A 23,071-nucleotide genomic window follows, 5' to 3' on the forward strand; every position below is an offset into this window, starting at 1 on the left:
TGTCAATTTCGATATGTTGTGCACGTGTTTCGGGTAATAACAATGTTACTGAACTAATAGGCAAACTCATGGCAATAAACAAATGAAGTAAATAGTAAAACTTGGAAGTCCTTATTACAAAGGGCAATATCTAGGCAAAAAAAACGAAATTTGAAACAATTAAAATTGCCATATGCTAGGATTTTCGATTAAAATTTTCGTCTTTTCCGACTTGGGTGTCCGGCTTTTTTCGGTTTAAGGAATTGACACTTTCTTCTTTACATGAATTATTAATTTGCTTCACTTATTTGAGTCGGTAACTCGTGTCTTCTTTCGTCAGTTTCATACTCTGCTATCGATTATTTGTCTTTGATACGGAAATATAAGTGTCTTTACACTTTATATGGCTAAGTATTGTCCATATTGTATGGCTACCTCCTATTGTCCATTTTATATGGCTAAGTAATGTATTGTATTTATTGAGGTAAATACCCATACTTTACACTTTCAAATAGAAAATATATTTATGAATTCATTATAAATGTTGCAAATTTTGGTATGCTGTACACGTGCTCTAACCTTACATAAGCAGCATAACAAGCAAATGATTAGAAATTTCAAACTTCTATACAAGATGCATTCAAAGCCCCCCAAGAAGAGGAAGCCAAATCTAACACTGATAATTTCAACCAAAGTATGTTAAAAGAGCTACATTTTACTTACTTTATGCTATTTAGTGTGTATGTCTGTTTTCCATGTCTCGTCTTTGTCCCTGGATTACATTCTTTTGATTACCATTATAACCTTGGTTCCCTTGATTATTCTTCTCTTCTACAATCTTGTAGCCCCATGTTTGATACATGTACAAAGTTCGAACTTTGTGCTTCGATAGATTTCGTTAAATAATACATGATGTGTACTGGGTTGGTGCACATTGCTTTAAATAGGGAACTTTACGTATGTTGCTATAGACTTTATCAATGAAAGTTTTATATTCCTTTATATGTTCGCTATTTATTATTTTCTCTTGAATGAATTTCAACATCTTTCTATTCTAGCTAAATGTTGTCTTTGTTTGTGTGATAAAAAAAAACTACGCATGCTTATATAATGTAAATTTAGAAATTATTGCTTCTATTAATTATTGTAATTTTGTCGATTTTAATTTTTGCAAATTTGAGATGAGTTATGTTAAAAATTTCATAATGCGAGTTATAATTTTTGCAACATAGCATCAGTCGCATTTTTTGCTATATTTAAAACATTGCAATAATTTCTGAATTTATAGAATTTACCCTACCGGTGCACCATTATATATCTTTTATATTGGCCATTTTGGAGCTGTATAATATCAGTTACATTTAATTGTTATAATGATAGCTAATTTGTAATGATCTGAAATCTTCATTCTGAAAATGACCAATAACTTTCGTAATATCATCGTTTCGAAAATTTAGTTTATTAACTTTAAAGCAAATTAGTGTTCAAAGCAAAAATATATAATTTTTTAAAAGTACTCTACTGTAAATCAATGTCTGTATTGATTTGGAAAAATAGTTATTTTATAATAGTTAAATACCGTTCATGTGGCAAAAAAAAGTTTACTTAATACATTATTTAAATTAGTATAATTGAAAAAGAAGCCTTTACATGTGATTATACTTATCATTATTATTTCTTGAAATCATATGACTATAATTTGTGTCTACCGAAAGCAAGTGAAAATTAATTATTTTGTTTCCGTTTAGATCGTAGGGGGTAAACTATTTACCGGATCGTTTGACGGAACGATGAGAGTCTGGGATGCGACCGGTATCGTCGACGACACAACATTTGGGAAAGATGACAAGGAGAAGGAAAAAGAAAAACAAAGGAAGCAACAACTTGATAAGAACCAAAATGGTATTGAAGATAACAAAATCATGATCGACTGAATTCAAAAGCAGTTGACATATTTGTACTCTGATAGACGCGTTATTGTGGCGAGTAGTAGTAAATATTTCGACGACGAGAAATGGTGGTAAAGAATCTACAGAACCAGTACTTTGCAAATGCAACATGTATATTTTGTGTATAGTTGATCAGATATTGAACATTAACGAATATAATTCGTGCAATTTTCATGAATCTCAATAGTCATTTGTACATATAGTTCATATAAATGTAACAAGTGTTTACTGTAATTTTATGATAGCAGTGGGAGAGATCATTCTGCACAGTAAACCGAATTTTCAATTACAAGAAAACTCTTCAGGACTGGATTTTATAATAAAGCTCATGTTGATACTGTCCTCCATTCCTGAGTTTTCCTTAATGTTCAATTTTAGGCGATCTGATTTCCCAAAGTTTGAGTTAAGGGAACTATCAATGTAAGATTTTTATAAAAAAAACCTGGAACTGGAGTCCATTTTTGCTGTGTTAAATCACTTTAAACCCAGGAAAACCGACGTTACGTTTATAAGCACATAGAGGAATCTTTCACTGTTAAAACTTTATCCAACCACTGTTTATCATGGTCATGGGTCATTTGATCTGATACAGAGTTTATGTCGTTTACCATTGAATCTTGGACAAGGTCCATTAATTATTTGAGGAGTAGTCGTTTGATTTTTAAGCAGATAATTTTATAACAAACTTTTAAATAAAGTATTTATCCCATTCAACAAAGATCAATGTTGCTGAATCACTTCTTCTGGCGATTTAGGTCATCATTATGTTGTGTTAAGCTGTAAAATATACAGGAAGCTAAGAACTAGAGTAATACATTATTGATATTCATTATAAACCTATAACTCAAAATGTTGATATAATTTATTGCATTACTTTTGTCGAATATAAAAATGATTTGAAAGTGAAAGTTATATTATACCGAAAGTGAAAGTTCTATCATACCGGAAGTGAAAGTTATATTATACCGAAAGTGAAAGTTATATTATACCGAAAGTGAAAGTTATATCATACCGCACGCACTACATGTGTTATACAAAACTTGAAATTGCATTGTACAGTAACATTTATTCATTATAATAATATAATAATAATATGATTACGTTGTAATAACATATATTATAATATCACATATATTCTGAAGAAGATTCTCGCAATGTCAAGATTTTGTTATGTAGTCATGACTGAAAAGCATTTGCACTGGTGGCTTTGAAAAACACAAATCAGACATAACAGACCTAGATTTTTTTTCGAGATTATTGCGATTTGATTGGTTGAAGTTTGAGTTTAAGGATGTGCATGCAAAATGTTGTTTTACTTTGTTTTGTACTAGATTAGCAAGCACAGTAGAAAGTTAATTAGTTACTCGTGAAATTCTGTGTCAGGGGTCTTGTTGAAATTTAGTCATTTTTACATTTTGAATAATAGAAATTCAGCACACATTTTAGGATGTCCTTGTCACAAAAAGAAAGTTGGATTTCGTTTCAGTATGATTGTCAAAATGAAATACGTTTATTCGTTAATTAATGTATTAATAGAAGGACGTGTGCACCATGTTTTAGGGTCTTTTAGGTTTTAGATATCTTTTTCATTTCATTTCTCTGTCGCATAAAATTGTGTTTAGATGAAAATCATTCGAGAAATCATATTTAAGAATGATAAATTTTATCTGGGGTAATATATTAAATGATACACCTTGTGTTTGTATACTACACGTTTGTTATAGTTTTTTACGTGATACTGTGTAAGTGTTAACAATATAAGTGTTCGAAAAACTTGCCTTCTTAAGGTATTGATTCGCCAAAGTTATGTTTAAACGGCTGGAATATTTTCCTGTAATTTTTCCCTAAATAAAAAGTAAAAGAAAATCTACGTCACAGATGCTTCAGGATAAATTTAGATTGCCTTTCGGTTGTATTCTAGATGTACTAATATATTTTATGCAAAAATAACAAAAAATGATGTTTTGCCCATTGCTTGATTCTTACACAGAATGATTCTCAAATATCTACGTATTACTTTGTAATATGTCTTGTGACTGATAATTGGCAATGTAGTATTGGATATTAACTTCACTATTTATATGATCAGCTACGTAGTGAACTGTCTTATAAATTGATCAATTATTTTCTATGAAAATTCTAAAAACCTCATCTAATTTGGTTCACTTGGCATATTTGCACATTCATCATAGTTATAATCATTTGGAATTACTATAATACTACATTCAATACAATTCAGCTCGAACTCCAAGGGACCATGCAATGTGTACTCAGAATTTCGAGAAAAGTTCGGAGATTCCGGAAATGTTTCATTCCTGGTACATGTCTGACTTCGTCATTGACAGGGCTTCAGTTTTGACACCTTTAAATAAACAAGCTGACAAAATATCTGCAAAGGTACATATGGTACTTCTCAAGCTTTTCGATTGCTGATACCAACACTAATTTGAATATACTAGAAATCCAGAATTAAGTATAGACTGTATAGGAGGAAACCTTGTTACTTTAAAATTTGAATATCGTGATTGTTTGAGCCATTCGAGTTCGAGCTACTGAAGTTCCAATGCACACCAATAAATATCTGTTGTTTTAGTTCTTTATTGATATCCTACCATGTAATTAATTATTTTTTGTAATAATGTTCGTTGTTTTATTTCTGTAGTATTAAGTTTGATATGTAATTAACTATTGACAAGATATATAAATATGTTTATCTTGTATTGTTGGACCTGACTTGAAAATTCAGTTCTTTATCTGAAATCGAAGAGAAAAATAAAACGAGTGATAAAAAACACGTGACGGTTGTGACGTCATAAAAATGTTTGATACCTTCTTTGATACATTGATAGTTTACGGGCATTCCTATTTTTTTATCAGAAAAGATTTTTTTTTTATTTTAAAGCACATACTTACATACAGGTAGAGAAATATATAACCTCTGGTTTCTGAGAGCTCTTTGAAGTACTCCCTGCTGTAACATGTAATAATTCTTATACATTGTATATTGGGGGGGGGGGGTTAGTGACTAAGTACCTATGACGTTCTTTTATCTCTTAATTGTTTGCATCAATAGTGCTTTAATATTAACTGATTGTCCTCAGGGTAAATTCGGGCGTCAGATCTGAGGTCACATAGCATTTCCTACAGTGTCTTGTAACCTGTTTCGTTTACGTTATTTTGAAAATACGCCTGCTCCGATATGTCCGTTCATAACGTAAAATGGACTGATGATTGTTATGTTATAGAATTAGCTTGACTAAGTTGAGCGTATTTCAGATTTTGCTACACTGCAAAAGTAGCGTAACTCTAGTGGAATCGTTTGAAAGTGACCTTTGAAAACGACACAAGTTTTAAGCCGATTCACACCACAAACTCATACGATTATACCCCATTTAAAAATACTATATTTTATCACAAGTTTTGTAGAATATCTTTAGAGGAGTTAGTCTTAGGAGTTATGAAAGTGTAATGATTATATTTCTATGCGTATCAATTTAGATATGGAATAAGGTAAAACATACTTTAAGTCAATAACAAATTAACACATTTTACACTTATCAGTTTGAAGTTTCCAAAATCGTTTAGAAACCTTCAGAAGTACAAATTTATTTTATTTGAATTTACAGTTACAAGATAAAAAATACTTATTTACCAATACTTCAAAGTAGTGACCTTAATACAATTTGAATGTATTTATATACTTCAAAGTAGTGACCTTAATACAATTTGAATGTATTTATATAATTGTGACCCCTATAAAACCTTACTGAAATAATTTGTTTATGTTTGGTAGTAACTCGTATCTGGTTTCCGTGTTTTGATATTTACATAGATTTTTTAGTTATACGTTGTTCTAGTAACATAATGTATATATTCATATGTATATTCATATGTCTATTCATGTTTGTTAAAACTGAATTGTACTTGTATTTATTATTCTAGACGAAGGGAGGTTACCTACTTATACATATGAAACCTCGTATTAATGATGGCCAGCTCTACAATATGGAACAACGTAAAATCTTACAATAAGAAAAATTATACTAAACAATAAATTGCTTAATAACCTGTATCTAATACAAACTTGAATGTGTATGCATAGCGGTACGTATATAAAGATCATGCCATACCATCTTATTGTGTACTGCTGTGTTTTTTAACACGACACAGCTGTCTGATCTGAAGCTCATATTATACAAAGAACAGTATTTTTAGTATCTACATTAGATGTTTTTAAGGACTTATTCTTGTAATTGTCTTTTTTTTTCATAGTTCGACTTCAAGGTTAATTTAGGCCTCAAATAAGTGGACTAAAACTATAAATGTTTCAAATGGAAATAAATGATATTTTATCCCTATAACAAATGTAACTTATTTTTTCATCAAATGCATTTTACGAATCTTTTTGTTTTCAATGTGTCTATTTTTCATTATATATAGTATACATTTGAAGACTTAGGGTGAGGTTACTAGGTTTTAATGTAGGAAATTTTGTTGACTAAATTTTGATCACAAATACAATTAAATCAGATTTATTACAAGTGTTTTGACTGTATAAATACACCAATGTGGTTAACTAGGCTAGATGAATTACGTAAAGATGTTATTTGTGGTTAGTAAATTTTACAAGACAAGTGTAAGCTCGTGAAGGTCAAGTGTATAACAGCTGTAAATTTGTAGACCTACACTTGTTCAATGTTGACTTCTTCACATCTCACGTTTGCTTTTAAACCTTTCTCGACACTTGTGGTTTACCAAATGGTTTTATTTGGCAGATCTATAAGTGATATGTTAAGATAAGTCATCATCATACTAGTACATATTAATTAAATAAGAAACTCTGCCCAACATTTGTGGTAACCGTTTAAAAATATAATCTGCATTACTTAACAAATTAGTATTGGTTGGAGATTGACATCTTTTATACAACTATGAATAAGTTTAGAGAATCAACGCAAAATTGTAATAAAACCTATACGAATATGAGTAGTATATAGATTAAAGAGCTTCAATTCCTGTGTAACTGTGTGAAAATTGTTACACCTTACTGATGTATATGTCTTTCCTGTTAAGATATAATTATCTATTTTGACTAATAAATGTTTGTTTCAAATGCTTTGTTTTTGTTTTCATTCTCTTTCGTTCTTTCCTTTTTAATTTGCATTTATTTTTTACTCTTGGAAGTGCATATTTTTCACATAATGGTAGAAACTTTACCAAATGAGCAGCAATGTATATATAAACAATGCATAGCCATAACAGCCGGTGACATAAAGAACTAAAGTACAAAATACAAATCAACTTAAAATAAATCATACCATATAAACTTCTGAGTATCAAAAATGCCATAAGCCCTACAGAAGTTTTATGGTTGTCATAAAGAAATTGTGGTCCATTACAGTGTATCCATCTGCATTATTTGAGAACCGATTTGCTCATCTCTAACAAGAACTAAATATTTGTATCTTGGTGTACAAGGTGTACAATTAAATTGTGTTTAAATTTTACTTACATTTACTGTAGAACTATTATATTTAAACCCAAGTCTTACAATAGGGTATGCAAGTCCCGTCACGAGACTCCGAGATTTAATGAGAATGGGTCATATACAAAAAATAAAACTTCTATGTTAGAAAAATGTCGATGGCACACCTACACTAGCAACAAAACAACAGTGAGTAGGACTTACAATAACGCAAAACTCCTAGTAGTCTCTCGGTAACCTGCTAATTTAGTTGCAAAAACCGACTTTATTAGTCACACGTAGAGCCTTAAGAAACACAAAGAAAAAATTCCAGAAGCAACCGAGTTACACCAGAAAAATCGCAATAAATTCAATAAAAGATATCTGATAAAACGTATGGGACTAATGACCTGATTTATGAAAACATATTTATAAAATTTGTATTGTGTGTAATTTCCATTTGATGCCATATAAGTTATATGAACGGTTTTGAATTGTCATGGAATATTTTTAATGTGTTGCACATATGTTGCACTTTGTTCTGTATACCATTTACTTACTGAGAACTCATATGATACAGACTATACATATATGGTCCTAATGCTCGTAAGGTCTGAAACAATTAAATACTTCTGTTTTTATTTTTAAAATGTTCATTTCGCATTGTTTATATTGATAATAGTTTTATATTAAGGAGGTTTGTTTGTTTGTTTGTTGGGGTTTAACGTCCGAGCAGCAATATTTCAGCTATATTCAGACGATGAACATGAAATTGATGATAAAATGAACATGAAATGATGATGACATGAAAAAGGGATTGGACACAAGGACAATGGCGTCGACAAATTTTGATTGCCACTGGAAATAAGGAGAGGTGGGTAGGGTCAGGCAATTTAGCCTCCTGTGGCGGTGCCCTATGGTTCCTACTCCGGGAGAATACCACAGTAGGGTTCTTTCCCAACACGGTGCACCACTATGGTTTGCGGTCAGGTTTCCCGTATTATATCCTGACAACCCTAGCATGTAACACACCAGGGGTACCGCATTCCACCACCTGGGGCACACAACCCAGTTGCTCTGTGGGCAGAGCGCCCTAGCCCCCGGCTAAGGTTTTGAGCACTATTTAGTCGCCTTTTACGACAAGCTTAGCGCTGCTGCAGGCCTATTCTTTCAACACCCGGACCTGCACGGGGCATATTAAGGAGGTACTATAGTCTCCATGTGCCCTATTGAACAAATAATAAACCACGAACACCATTATTGAAGGATAAGCAACAACAACACTATCAAGCTGGAATATCTTTGCACCATGCTTACAGTTTTTAGTAGAGTCCAAGTTGCTCATTTACTTTTGATATTTTTGTATGTATTACTTTTGTTTTTTAATGTTCTTTGTTGTGTGTGTCTAGAATCTTGGTTCCCTTGATTACTCTTTCACAACAACCGCTGAACAACAATATAGGCTTATCATCTCGTTGTCCTAATCTTCGAAGCATGGGCGTGTTTTTATTATCGTGTATATGTGTTCGTGTGTTTTAGGTAGAATGGCCTTTAAAGGTATGTCCAGCCTGATGAAGACCTAAACTAAATACGTTAACATCTGATGTAATTAATTGCCCAGATATATTTTGTTACAATCACAATCTCCACAACAAAAAATTATTTTGACATATTCTTTATACAACTGTTGGATTATGTAACAGTAACTATACCTACGTCATATTTGTAAATTCTTTAGAATGTAAGGATTTGACACTGTTTAATGATTGTGTTTGTCTGTTTTCCATGACTGGTCTTTGTCCCTTGAATACATTCTTTTGATTTCCGCTAGAATCTTGGTTTCCTTGATTACTCTTAGTCTACCAGTCACTCGTAACGCGCAAATAAAGTTTCGGATATTGATCCTTTGGATGACAGTGTAATCTTCAGACTAGGCTCTCTTTATTTTCATTTTCTATTGACTACATACTTTTCGATGCTAAAACAGCTGCAAATTTGATTAACTGTTTACAGATGTCAAATTTTAAAAAAATAGCTTGGTATATTCAAAATATCTTTTTCATTAACTGCGACAATGTCGGTGCCGACGTCACTGTTTCAGTAAAACCCTTGATTTGCGCATAATCGGAAACAGAAGGAACCGTAAATATAGGAGATGAGAGGAACCAATGTCGTATTGTTTTAACTAATGGTAAAAGGTTAACTAATTGGAAAGAGTGAATAAACTAAATATTATCACAAGTGCCAAAAAACGCCTAGATTTAACGAATGTACGGAGCTTTGTTCCGCGGGCTAGTTAAATCCGTAAGCGTTCTTGGCACGGGTGATCCTATTTTGGTTATTCACGATAACCAACTGTTTATCCTATTTATTATATAGATTTTCTTCATAATTAATCGGTATCTTCAACATGAACTTTTAAATTCTATGATTGGCGGATTGATATCCGGTTTTGGCGGGAGAAGGTACGAGAGTGAAATTACCGAATTTATTTCAGTGTGAATTATCGAAATTTATTACACTGGGAACATTCGATAAAACACTGCTATCTACATAATAAATGGATACCAAAAAACGTGGTCTATGTATCAACAAATAATACTTAACGTAATAGAATCTCCTATATACGTTGCCAAATCAGAAAGCTTGGATCAGATACACATTCTCATTAAAAAATTAATCGAAAATCCATAACAAATACTGTCCTCGTGAAACTGCTTTTTAAGACAAAATCATTAAATTTTATTCCCATGAAAATAAATGATTATACAGTAATTACTTTTTTGTACCATGATTGTCGTGCGCAACAACGGTTCATATAAAGGTACCAGTATGACATTGCATAACCCTGAGCGGGTGTACGTCAAAACCTGGAGGGTATAAAAAATATAGTGCATTTTCTTTTTGCCTCTCTACAAACGAATGTTTTGTCAAAAGATATGAGCAATGACTTATAAGTTAAAGCAAATTTAACTCCATAAGATGACAAACTTTTTGTTATGAAAATCTAACATTATAACATAAAATGTTCCACTGAAAAGGTTGGTCTGATGATTGCAATACGAAAGTGGAAGTGCAGAAAACGGCTATTTATAGTTCAAGACTACTTTTCTGTCCGATCTGCGTGGACTCACCCCACTATTTTGCAGGAAATTATTTTTTTTTCACATGCCCTTAGAAATGCTACGTAAGTGAAAGCTTTATTGGATCAATTTACATATTTTTTAAATCCTAAAAATATGCACTTTACCACAGAAATCAATAGGAATATTAATACGATACTGAGACCTAAATCATGGTAAAGTGTTTATTTATTTACATATTCTGTCTATTTAGTATTGTGTACGTTTTGAATTATTATTTTTTACGTAATGTTTTGGTTGTTATTTGTTTTATCAGTTGCTCTTTGTGTAATATGTTGGATCATGGAGATGGGAGAATATATTATGTTGGTCTGACAGTCGTATAAATTTTGAAGTGAAGAATTAAACCGTGAACTAATATAGTCCATATTTTTTTTCAGAGAAATAAATTAATGTTATTCAAAATAATTGCCAGATATTTTAAATATGCATGAGTCTATTTATACGGAAGAAAATGCAACCAGATCAAGGCTTTTCCCATGGGTGAGGGCGACAATGTTTTAATGTTTGTTTTGTTTTTTTTTCACCATCACATTCAACTATTCCCTATAAAATATTGACATGATGTCTATTCTGTGTTTTAAAACAATCCTCCATCCATATGGTTTCATACAATGGGATGCATCTATCGACTTCTTGATATTTCGGACAAAATATTGACAAAAGTGAATTTATTAGTGTAGTACTGAGTGAACGAAGACTAATTTTTCAAACAATTTAGTTTTACGAGTATGACTTAAATAAGACTAACGATTTTTCCCGGAATAATACTTTTCTGAATTATGTAATTGCCTTTTGACGTTTACCTTGCCTCGTTTATGTTCCCTTTCTTAATAAATATGTTTTCTACGTGTGGTCCATACATGTTGTATGTGGTATTATTTACTTCAATTATTATTTTGTGTTACAAGAATTATTTTCTAGTATACAATTTATTTTTGAATTTAGATATTCTATCATATTTGATTCTAATGCTGCTGATGAGAGGTTACTCACGTATATCGAAATTTGCAATATATATGATTGACATTTTTGTTTTGCTTTAAATTGGTATTGCTGATTATTAAAATTATCCTTATACTGTAAACGTACTAATTTCGCGGTGTTGTAATTTTCGCAATTTTCGGGTGTATAGAAAACAGCGATAGATAGTATTAGCGAAATTGATTTTTTACACTCCATAACGCTGATCAAATTTTGAAACCGCGAACTTTGATACCCGCGAATATGTTCAGCTGACAGAATCCGCGAAAATTAGCAACCACAACAATAGATATGTTTACAGTAATCATTCGCCAAGTTGGTTTGTAGAGTTTATTGTAAAATTCTGACTATTCATGTCAAATATGAAAAAGTATTACTAGATGTATATCGTTCTTTCTATCCTGCTGGAATGTTCCAAAATCAGACAACACAGAGCTGGCCATCAGATTAATCGACTCCTTTGTTAAGGTTTGTATTTGATTCTCGGAATTTTAGTCGCTTTGCTTTGAATTCAGAGATTTATTCATCACATAAACAAAATACAATAGTATTAACTTTTATTTATTGAAGAAAAAAAAGTTATTATCTACCCTGCCTTGACCTTGAACGTTTAGGATCTAACCGTGCGGAAGCAGGTGTCGCTTTTGGGCTTGGGTCATGACGTTTTGACTTTTCATCTTTCTTGTTGTGGCGTCTGGTGGTTGAACGTATCCGTCGGCTATTCGGACGAGAATCAGACAAACCCAGCCCCTTTGTAGAAATACGTGCTGTAATGTAGTAAATATGTCACATGCAAAAGAATTGTCAATACATTCCACTTATGAAAATGTACATTGTTTTTATTCATACTCATTATTGTTTTTAATTTCTACAATTGAACATGTCGAACGAGTGTACAAATATGTGAAAATTCAGTTCTTAAAAGTGCTTTTACGAGACTTTTTGTCGATGTAATAAAATAAAGAAAGTAACAAATTTTTATTTGAATTTTTTAATATTAACATTTATTATCGAGAGAGATAAACGAAATATCACCAGTATTCCAATAGGTTAAAATTACTCTCTTATTTTAAACTAAAGTATAACGTTTGTAATTTATTAAGTCTACCATACAGATGGATATATATCATTATTTAAAATTGATCTGTTTTAGTTAAGAAGATGCAGTTAATCCTCCGTTAAAATCCATTTTCAGTAATAGTAAAAATACAATGTATTTGACATAATCAAAGTCTCCATTCTTGTTGAAACAGACCTATATATTTATTATTTTACTACCAGCAAATCTTGATGTACACTGTTATGTCATACTTTTACTTACATTTGAATAATCTTTTCAAAATATGAGTATTATGTTATTTTTGTTCGCTAAAAGTAAGTAATTTAACGTAGAAAAAACAACAATACGACCAAATGTTTTTGTAACATCACTACGCGTTTGGTGTTTTCTCAAATCTAGAAGTTCAGAATGTAAAACCTTTAGAAATCAAACTGTTCTGTTTTTTTTAATCAAATACTCGTGGTAGTAAAAAAATAAGATCGCAAATGCGTTGCATTGTGATAGATGTCAAATTCTAAGTTGGAAATTGATTTTGACCCTACATTACGCTATTTTTCGAAACCACGAAAATGTTCACTTGACAGAATTCTCAAAAATGCACATGTTAACAGTATTCTACATATTGTTATACGTACATCTAAACTCATCAGAAATATATTCATCCTTTAACATGGGAATGTATACTTCGCCGTTCTCCTTTTCTACAAAAAGTAAAATATGGAATACACTAACTACCACTCATATATATTGTAAATTTCGATTAACCTCTAATAAACAGCATTAGAATCAAATATGTAGGAAGATCATAAATCAAAACTTTTTTTATACAAGAAGTACTCCAAACCATAATTATCAAAATAGGAAGTTGAATCACCGAAAGGTTCTACCATGTGCATTACAAGAAATGAAGCCTGAAATGAATAGTTCAGATAAGTGCAACTTGTTTTAAACGATATTGTGTCAAAATAAACAACCAGATATAACAGCCAGCCAGCGAGGGTTACAGTGCACTGACATGTTAGTCAAGAAAATAGTAAGAAGATTCCAAATATTAGGTAGTGAAGTAAGTGAAAATATAGAACTATTTATATACACGCTTTTTGCAGGATCGATATATCCATGAAAATTAAAGAATGTACGAAAATTTACTTCTGTCTTTTTCTTTTTTATAACTGGATGATAAATTGTCTACTTCCGTCTGATATAATAGAAATTGTGAATTTAAATAAGAAGTTATTTAATTTACTAATCAGATAATCAATTAAAAGGATAGTAGAACAATTAATTAGAAAGAGTGAATAACCAATATTTGATTACGAATTAAATCTTTAAGCGTTCTTGGCCAGAGTCATTATCGAAAACCATATGGTCAAATCATTTATAAATATAGATTTTCGAAATGATTTATTGAAATTTTCAACTTAATTCAAATTTTGTGATAGTTGGAACGATATTTGCTTTGTATCGTTTTTGCGAAAGAAATTACACAGTAAACATTCGATAAATCACTGCTATTTATATAATAGTTATCCTTCAGATATCCATTGTAGTCAGAAACCGTTTGATCTGTTTGTGTTGCCAAGTTAGTTTTTTTGCGCTTTTAGGTGTAAGAATCAGGCAAAATGGGAAAAATCAGGAACATGCACAAAAAAACCCGCGGATCTGACAATATCACTCAACGATGCTTTCTCTATATAAAAAAAAATTTTTAAAAATTGATCTCTGCATCACTAGATATGCTCAGATATTTTTCAATAGAAATTTTGACAGAGGTATCTTCCCTTAAAATTTTCATTTTCTGTATATTTCAATGAAATTATACTCAGTTTACCGATATGATAAGGAAAATGTTGTTTTTTCCTTGATTCTTATGGTGCAAATACTCAAATTACATTTGATATACAATGAAACATGGTCAACCACTGCCTGATTCTTATTGAGCCTGACATTTAATGATAAGGAGATAATAATCCCCATGAAAATATTTAAACTGTTCCATAACGGTATGAAAGCCAAATGAGGTTATATCACATAATAATCAAAATAATCGTCAATGAATTTGAATACTTTCTATGTTATTTATTTCTATCTTATCGTTATCCAAAACCAACATTCAACTTTGAGAAAGGATACATTTGTGATATGAGATGGGTGAAAAAAATTTTAAAACAAAATTTGTCATGTGCCACCCACTGTATGATTTTTGTCTTGACAGCCTCTTAGATTTATCTTTAAAAAATTAAATAAAAAAACATTCGAACATTGAATATACTTTCTTTCGTGCATGTTGTTATTGTTTTATAATTGCCAACGTTGTTTACAGAAGACACACTCTCAATTTTGACTACTCAGATAACGAACGGTAATAAAAAAGGAACCATGTACATTTTGTTTAAATATGCCAATAAAGTGCAGTTGGTAGTACGTCACACGAACAGATCATTGTTAACATTCAATTTGTCTATGAAGAAAACACCCCTTGAAAAGATAATGTGATCGTGTCGTCAAAAGTTAAACGAAAAATAAACAAATTCATTATAAAATATAAAAAATGGAAGATACAACTTTAATCTATCCAACATTAATATCAAATGGGTCTCTTACTGCACTTACTTTCGACCCTAAGTAGTACCAACGTCTCTCTGTCCGATAATAACTCGTTTGCATATTTTCCTGGGCAGTCCCTCAAATGTTTGATATTACCATTTTCATCAGATAACTCAACTGCAGAAAAACAGTACAGTTTATATTGACTCTAATATTTTTACGCTCCATGAGGAAATGTCCTCAATCACGTGGTGCACATAAAATAAACTGCGTAGTAGGTCATTTTCAAGTGTGCACCACAGGCATTGAAGTTATTTCAAATAGACCGAAAAATATAAAAGCCATTCCATATAATTTAATTATATTATTAAAATTTATGGAGTAAATCAGAAAAAATATGTTGAAGACGTCACAGTCACAGTTTCCAGTGTGATATCTACCCATATTTTGTGATGACAATCAATGACCCTGTCCGGTAAAATGATTGAAATTTGATTTATTTTATTTTATTTTTTTAATATTTATTATTATTTTTTTTTTTTCGTTTTGTAATCCGTTCACTTTTTCTATTCTCATACTATCATGTTATGGATTTTTCTTTAAAAGTTTCAAAATACAGATGATGAAATTGCTGAGTTGTTTTCCTTTTTCTAAAACCTGGCTTTATTTGTTTTATTAAGCATTTTTGATACCGAAATGAAAATATTAAGCATTAGATACTCAAGAGGCTGTCCATGCAAAAACCAGGCAGGGCTGGCACATTACAAATTTTGTTTTCAAAATATTTTCACTCATTTCATATTACAAATGCATCCTTTCTCAAAGTTGAATGTTTTCGTCAATTACTGCAACGATTAAGGAGAAATAAACAACATAAAAAGCATTGAAAAGGGGAGATAACTACTAGTACTTAATTTTAAAAAAGTTTTGTTGCTTTGTAAGGGAAATTTGGAATCATTTTCTGAGACATCTCTCAATTCAAAGCAAACTTTATACTGTTTGAAAAACATATGATATATACATTACTTTGGAACAAAACATTCTGTGGGATAAAATTTACCCTGCCATCCTTATCATAGAAACTACTTAGTTCTACATAGACAACCTCTTCAATGATTTTCATTTTTATTACACATTTAAATCGTCTGATGTGAATGCCAAGATATTTGTGTGAAAAACTCATTTACATTTCAAAACCCATGCCCTCAAAATGTAATATCAAGTACATTTATATATGGTAGGCGATTTTCATGTTGAGTAATTATACCACAGATTTGGAAGCGAAATGTTGATAATTATCATGGTTTCTGTCCGTTCTCCGTCCTTGTATGTTTGATTCGACCATCGGCCTCTTTTTCGTTACAGTATTCTCTGCAACTACTTATAACAGCAACTTAATATTTGGACAGAAGTTTTGTATTGGTTATTTGATTTCAGACCCCAGCAACATCATCTTCCTTTTACTTCGTAAATATTTTGACTGTGTGCATCCTAAGGTGGGGCAGGATTTTTAAGTAAACGCTTACCTTACCGGTGCACTTAGTCCATGCTCTCAGACTTTAGTTACTTTTTTTCTTTGTTGTGTATTGTCTGTTTTCCATGTCTGGTCTTTGTCTCTTGATCATATTCTTTTGATCACCGCTATAACCTTGGTTCCCTTGATTACTCTCTGCATAGTTAATCAAGTTTGTATTGTTTTGTCGTTTTTACATATATTGCTCTATGTTATTGCAAATAAAGCCTTAAATCTAAGACGTCATTAATAACATAAGGACAGTTCCAATACTTGTTATACGGTAAAGTAGACTCAAGCAGAATGTAATCTTATTTCGAAACATTTTCAAACTATATTATTACAATAACTCCATATTATATGTTCTACTATGGCGCCAAGTGAAAGAGAATTCAAAATATGGTAAAATGACCGTGAAGTAAAGTTCAAATATATATAATAGACCCCTTAACATACTTCCAGATGGCTAAAAAGAGGTTCCCGGTAAGAGCATTTGTAACAAATCGGTCCAACTGCTTATCACCCCATGAACAACAGTCCCGTCCTTTCTTCAAAGTTTGGTTTCTTAGGGAGCGTTTCAGTCAACACACGTCCCACATACAAATAACAAAATATAAAACGATTTATATTACTCATACCTTCATCATTACATTTACATCTTCTTTGTATGCACTTTAGGAGGTTAAAGATTCTACATGTTGGATTAAATACATCCTCTTGTGAATCTGGAAAAATGAAATTCACCCTTTGAATATAAAACAGGTAGACCACTTTTAAACTGCGTTATCTAAGGAATCTAATTTACGAATATCATCTACCATATGCAGGAACAACTTTTTAATAAATCGAAGTTACGTTTTTAATTGAACTGCAAACATTAATGTAAATAATTAAGACAATTCTATTAATCTACTAAAATGTATTTTATCAATAGACCCTTTTGTGCTAACGTTGGGGTAGTCGATGAGCATGCGTAGAGCATGCGCAATAAACACTTCCGCGAGGAAAATTCTTTTGTTCTACCCAAGCTCTACCTCGCGGAAGTGTATATTGAGCATGCTCACCAACTTACCACAAAAGTGTATATGGTACGTTGAAAATTTCGAGGGAGCAGTCGATGATAGACTAAATTCTGTAAACTCAGTAATTATTGCGGGCATTGGATATTGCAATTTTATCGTTTGAGCACGACCCCTAAAATACTGAAAACACCAATAAAGTATTATTCGTTTTATTAATGCGAGTTCAGGCATAGAATAATGGATTAAAACACTTCATTTGAATCACAAGAGCAAAATATTGAGAAGCTATCTTCTTCCTAAAAAAATGCAAACAAAATAAATAGATAAAAGCAACAGCAGAAATGCTTGTCATCAATTCAAAATGTTCTCGTTTTCAAGGAGGTTTATTCGTGACCACTATGAAAGAGATAAAACTCACTGCACTGCTACATATACTTCAACTAAGTGATAGATTTAAAAATAATAATAATAATAATAAAATCTCGGTCTCCATCGATTTTTGCAAACGTCGTGTAATCATATTTCGCGTTATTACGTGTAAGTTTTGCATTATTCCGCATTATTATTATTGCATTATTAAAAAAATTTCAATCTACAAAAAAAATGAGCAAAATGGACTTCTATACTCATTAGTATAATAGTATTTTATAATAAACATTTTATTGTTTTACCCTCACTATACTTCACGAGAAATTATATTTGGTTATGTATTGACAGGTGAACGTTGTTTGTATTGTTTTGTGTTCGAAGTTATCAGTATTTGGTCAATCGGGAAACAGAATTGCGATCAGGCGACTTGCGTTTCCAAAAGAGAGCATCCTTAAGGTCGATTGAATGATTGATTGATTGTTGGGGTTTAACGTCCGAGCAGCAATATTTCAGCAATATTCAGACGATGAACATGAAGTGGATGATAAAATGAACATGAAATGATAATGACATGAAAAATAGGATGGGACACAAGGATAATGGGGTCGACAAATTTTGATTGCCACTGGAAATAGGGAGAGGTGGGTAGGGTCGGGCAATTTAGCCTCTTGTGGCGGAGCCCTATGGTTCCTACTCCGGGAGAATACCACAGTAGGGTTTTTTAATGTGCGAGGAACGTGGCATCTTTTCCAACACGGTGCACCACCATGGTCTGCGGCCAGGTTTTCCGTATTATATCCTGACAACCCCAGCATGTAACACACCAGGGGTACCGCATTCCACCACCTGGGGCACACAACCCAGTTGCTCTGTGAGCAGAGCGCCCTAGCCCCCGGCTAAGGTTTTGAACACTATTTAGTCGCCATTTACGACAAGCTTAGCGCTGCTGCAGGCCTATTCTTTTAACACCTGGACCTGCACGGGGCCCTTAAGCGAAACTATACCGACTGGAATTTGACGTAACGAATTGTCCTATCGTTAAAGCTTCGGGGTTTTTTGCATCGATATTCGATAACCCTGTATGCATGATATTTAAATAATTCATTGGATTTAACTGCTTTTACCATTGGAAATTCTAGATTTGACAACGATTTACAGAGTCATTACATTGACGATATTTAATACGAAGGGACAAACAAAGAATACAATTTATCCGACTTTATTTTGACCACAAATCCTTATTGATCAAACCGATGGAATTCATATATTAATAATAGAAGAATTCTATTTGTTTAGAAAGACTGTTTAATGTCAATCAGTTACGTGATAAGAAGATTATGACTATCCGTAAAAAGATTTGAATGAAAGAAATGTTGGTATGGTGATTTATGATGGATTTTGTTATTAACTTCTGATAATGCGAGTTTAATTATTTTGCGTTACAGGAAATATTCTTACTTGTTTTGAGTTTGCTCTTTTTATGAATAACAGAATAAAAATCAAAACAAGAATTGTTAAGCTTTTTTTGTTTTGTTTTTGAGTTTTGCTTTTTTTTGTTTTTTTTGTTTTTTTTGTTTTTTTTTTGTTTTTGTTTTTTTTTTCCCCTTTTGGGGTATTTTGTCCTCTTCAATTTAGATTTTGACAGAACAAAAGTGTTTATAATTTTGTAATCAAATATTGATTATTTAATGTAAATGAAACATACATTAAAAAAAGCTTTAAATTATTCAGATTAAGTTGTATTGTGATGAGATGTCTTAATGAAGCCTAACTAACGTAGGTTTTAATTGATTCGGAGAAAGGAAGTATTGGATAATACCAAAGGCTCTAATTTAGTAAATGAATAGGAGGTTTCTATGCTCTTTCTACGTTTCTTCAACATTGAAGTCATCACTACAGACGTTTTATGGTCGTCATCATGAACTCGTGTATTATAACGGTGTATGAAAGTTAATTTTTCAACGTGTCATAGTTTTCCTTTTCTCTGTCGTCTAGCCTTATCTTGACTTTTTATGAGCAACTCGAAGGATGTTTCTAGAAAAACTGTGGACGCTGACTCTACGAGTGCATCTTGTCCATGCTCCCAGTTTTTAGTGGAATCCGAGTTGTTAATTTACTTTTGTTACTTTGTATGTATTATTTTGGTTACAATATATTTTATGTTCTTTATTGTGTGCGTCTATTTTACATGTCTGGTCTTTGTACTTGGATTACATTCTATTGATTTCCCTAGAATCTTGGTTCCCATGATTATTCTTTCATCAGATATGACCATAATAAATCAGGTTACACTAAATTTCTATACGATATATTCATTATTGCTAATATCTACGTTGCTTTTTACATGTGTATTACCCTCATATAACACATATATGTAAGTGAAAAAAAATTGTAATCTACAAACATTGAAGCAAAGAAATAGAAAACAAAGGTATTTTTTTAAATAAAAATCATTGATAAAGAATATTTTATCAATGAATGAATGAAAATATCAACACAAGGCACAGATACTTCGGCAGTAGTTTGTTAATTCTGTTAAAGACCTAATAATTGGGTTGGGACAATGTAATGAAAGATTTGTCTGTCAAAAAAATCACAAAAATACATACCTCCATGTTTTACCGTAATGAACGCCATTTTAAATTATATCCTGATTGTTTATAGAGCTGCGGTAACCATTATTTTATTGCCGTTTGTAAAAGTTTTAATTATTTACAGTACAAACTACTCGAAGTTTAAATATACCTGGGACGAAATGTGTAAGTTAACCCGGGTAATATGTATAAAGAAAAAAGAAATTGGAAATTCCCCGAAGGTGAAAAAAACAACACAACAATGAAAATAACTGGTGAAATTGTAATTTATTATGAATTTTGTTTCGTCTGTTAGACTTTAGCAAATGCCTGATCTTAAAACTAAACTTCAGAACTATACATGTTAATCATATATCACCGATCGTGCATTAACATACGATTTGGTGACGTGCTGTTCGGGTCGGTGTTGAGATCGGAAAAAACATTTTTTTTTTAACCAGGCACAAAGATTTCAGGTGCCATAACTTGCCATGAATTGTAATTCAATCAATTGTAAATGAAAATTAATTATAGACTGAGTGGGTAATTACTGCAATATTGACCGAAGCATAGTCACAGAGGCAGGCATTATAATTTTTAAGAAATTAAAGATAAGTTTTCATATACTGTAATAGGTCTTTTCTTCAAATATCTAAATTTTATTTTACAAACGATCAAGTCATGACATTCATGCTGGAAAAGACAATCGCATCTTAATCATTTGTGAGGTTTATAAAATGAATATTTGTTAATTTGATCTGTAATTTCCAATATTTACCGGTTATAACTTTACTGTTGAAATAATGAATACCACCGGACCATTTCCAAGCCCATAGAATAGGAAAGTTAATCTGACATAAAACTGCTTTTAGAATTGATCAAAATCAAACATCATCTTTTTCCTAAAGTATTATCAAAGTAAAGTAAATTCACTAAATTTTGAATGCACTTTTTCTACGGGTTATAAAAATTCCATTTGACCAAGAGTTTTAATTCCATAACATATACAATGATAAATGGAATTAAACTTTTTATTTCTAAATAAAACACTTTAATCCTACTTGGTCAATGGATTGTGCGATATCTTTGTGAAGTAATTCTAAAGTTTAAATGTTAGCTTGTTAACTATGACCTTAATATATCATAAAATCTTCTGACCGTTGATCACGTGTATCCTTCAGTCAGAATGAAAGTTAAAATCAAACCTTAATTTTATTTGACATTTTTTTTTTTGGTCCCTTTTTTTTAACAAAGATGCATTTGTCGCTTATCATATATAAAAAATAGGAGATATAGTTATACTATTATAGTATGATTGCTAATGAGATAATCATGCCCAAATGACAAGCCAAGAACAATTAAGTAACAGTCTTTTTTTAGGAATCACGCAAATTCTGTAAAATGTGATACACCTAAAAAAAGGCTACATATTTTTATTTTTGTTATTAAGTTGCTTAATAGGACTATATGATGAAGTGTATAATTATTCATTCCAATTTGTCTGTTCTTAGGAGATAATCCACATGGAAAATCCAATAGTTTTTATTGTATTTTGGTCTCAATTACAGAGTTATCTCCCTTAATTTTGAATTCTACAGTGCATTCTATATAATTTTTATCTCTTATGAACAAGGGTTATATGAAAAACCACATGTTACTTTCTGTTTACAATGGCGTTTTAAACAAAGTATCAAAATGAAAATATGTAGACTTTTCAACCATGAATCACATTTTGCATGATTCTTATGTGCATGTGCAGTGCTACTTAATTTGTACAACAAGTCACCACACGGTCTTCTATGATGAGCAAAACCCATACCATAAAGCAAGCTGTAAAAGACCCCGAAAATGAAGTGAAACTATTCATAAAAGACGAAATTTTTTATATTTGTGAAAGAATTTAGTAAAAACTTAACTACATGTAATTTGTTGTAACGACTTTACAATATATCGAAAATACATTTCGTTAATCAAAGTTTACTAAGTCGCTACAAACACGGGGATATAGAAGTAGTTCAGAAATATAAACACCGTATGGAGCCAAAGGAGCGTCCCCATCAAGTAAGGGAAAATTAACAATAGGAAAGGAGAAAACGTCCCTCTTGTCATTCATTCATGTATTGTTTCCCTCTAATAGAGATGACAACATGTGTAAATATATACAAAAATCGAGTAATATGTACATGAACACAAAAGATGGGCAGTTATAACATATACTATATCAAAATATCAAAATATCAAAATTAGGGAAGTAAGTGTAAAAACAAAATATACAATATTAGCAGTAAAATTACGCATCAGATACATTTCAGTACCGTATATTGGTGACAATTACGCTTGTAGCAGTCGAGCTCAAGATCGACTTAATATAGAGTTCAGCGGATCGAACCACATGCGTGAAACACAATGTGCGGAAATCGTTCAATTCAGATTTAACAAGTTCAGTAGACGTAGGTTACAGTCTTTAA

The 23,071-nt window shown here is 31.5% G+C and overlaps 2 protein-coding genes across 3 annotated transcripts in view; one reads left to right on the top strand and one right to left on the bottom strand.

Moving 5' to 3' along the window:
• The window catches only part of LOC148599285 (uncharacterized), a 32,167-nt gene extending 25,126 nt beyond the window's left edge, over positions 1-7,041 (top strand). For both annotated transcript variants that reach the window (XM_088557721.1, XM_088557720.1), the window contains exon 4: positions 1,728-7,041. In XM_088557721.1, the coding sequence (XP_088413847.1) occupies positions 1,728-1,913 (186 nt within the window). In that variant the 3' untranslated portion in view covers positions 1,914-7,041. The remainder of the gene's footprint in view (positions 1-1,727) is intronic.
• Positions 7,042-12,059: 5,018 nt separating this feature from the next.
• Positions 12,060-20,722, bottom strand: LOC148599286 (uncharacterized protein CXorf65 homolog). Its single transcript, XM_088558827.1, has 5 exons — positions 20,640-20,722; positions 17,278-17,364; positions 15,193-15,303; positions 13,215-13,280; positions 12,060-12,286 (listed from the first exon to the last, which is right to left on the bottom strand). Exons 1-5 carry the CDS (start codon positions 20,665-20,667, stop codon positions 12,102-12,104), a joined length of 477 nt encoding a protein of 158 aa, XP_088414953.1. The 5' UTR covers positions 20,668-20,722; the 3' UTR covers positions 12,060-12,101.
• Positions 20,723-23,071: the final 2,349 nt, after the last annotated feature.

Source organism: Perna viridis, chromosome 13, assembly GCF_037379345.1.
Source record: "Perna viridis isolate PV_CMFRI_1.1 ecotype Kerala chromosome 13, ASM3737934v1, whole genome shotgun sequence".
NCBI lineage: Eukaryota > Metazoa > Mollusca > Bivalvia > Mytilida > Mytilidae > Perna > Perna viridis.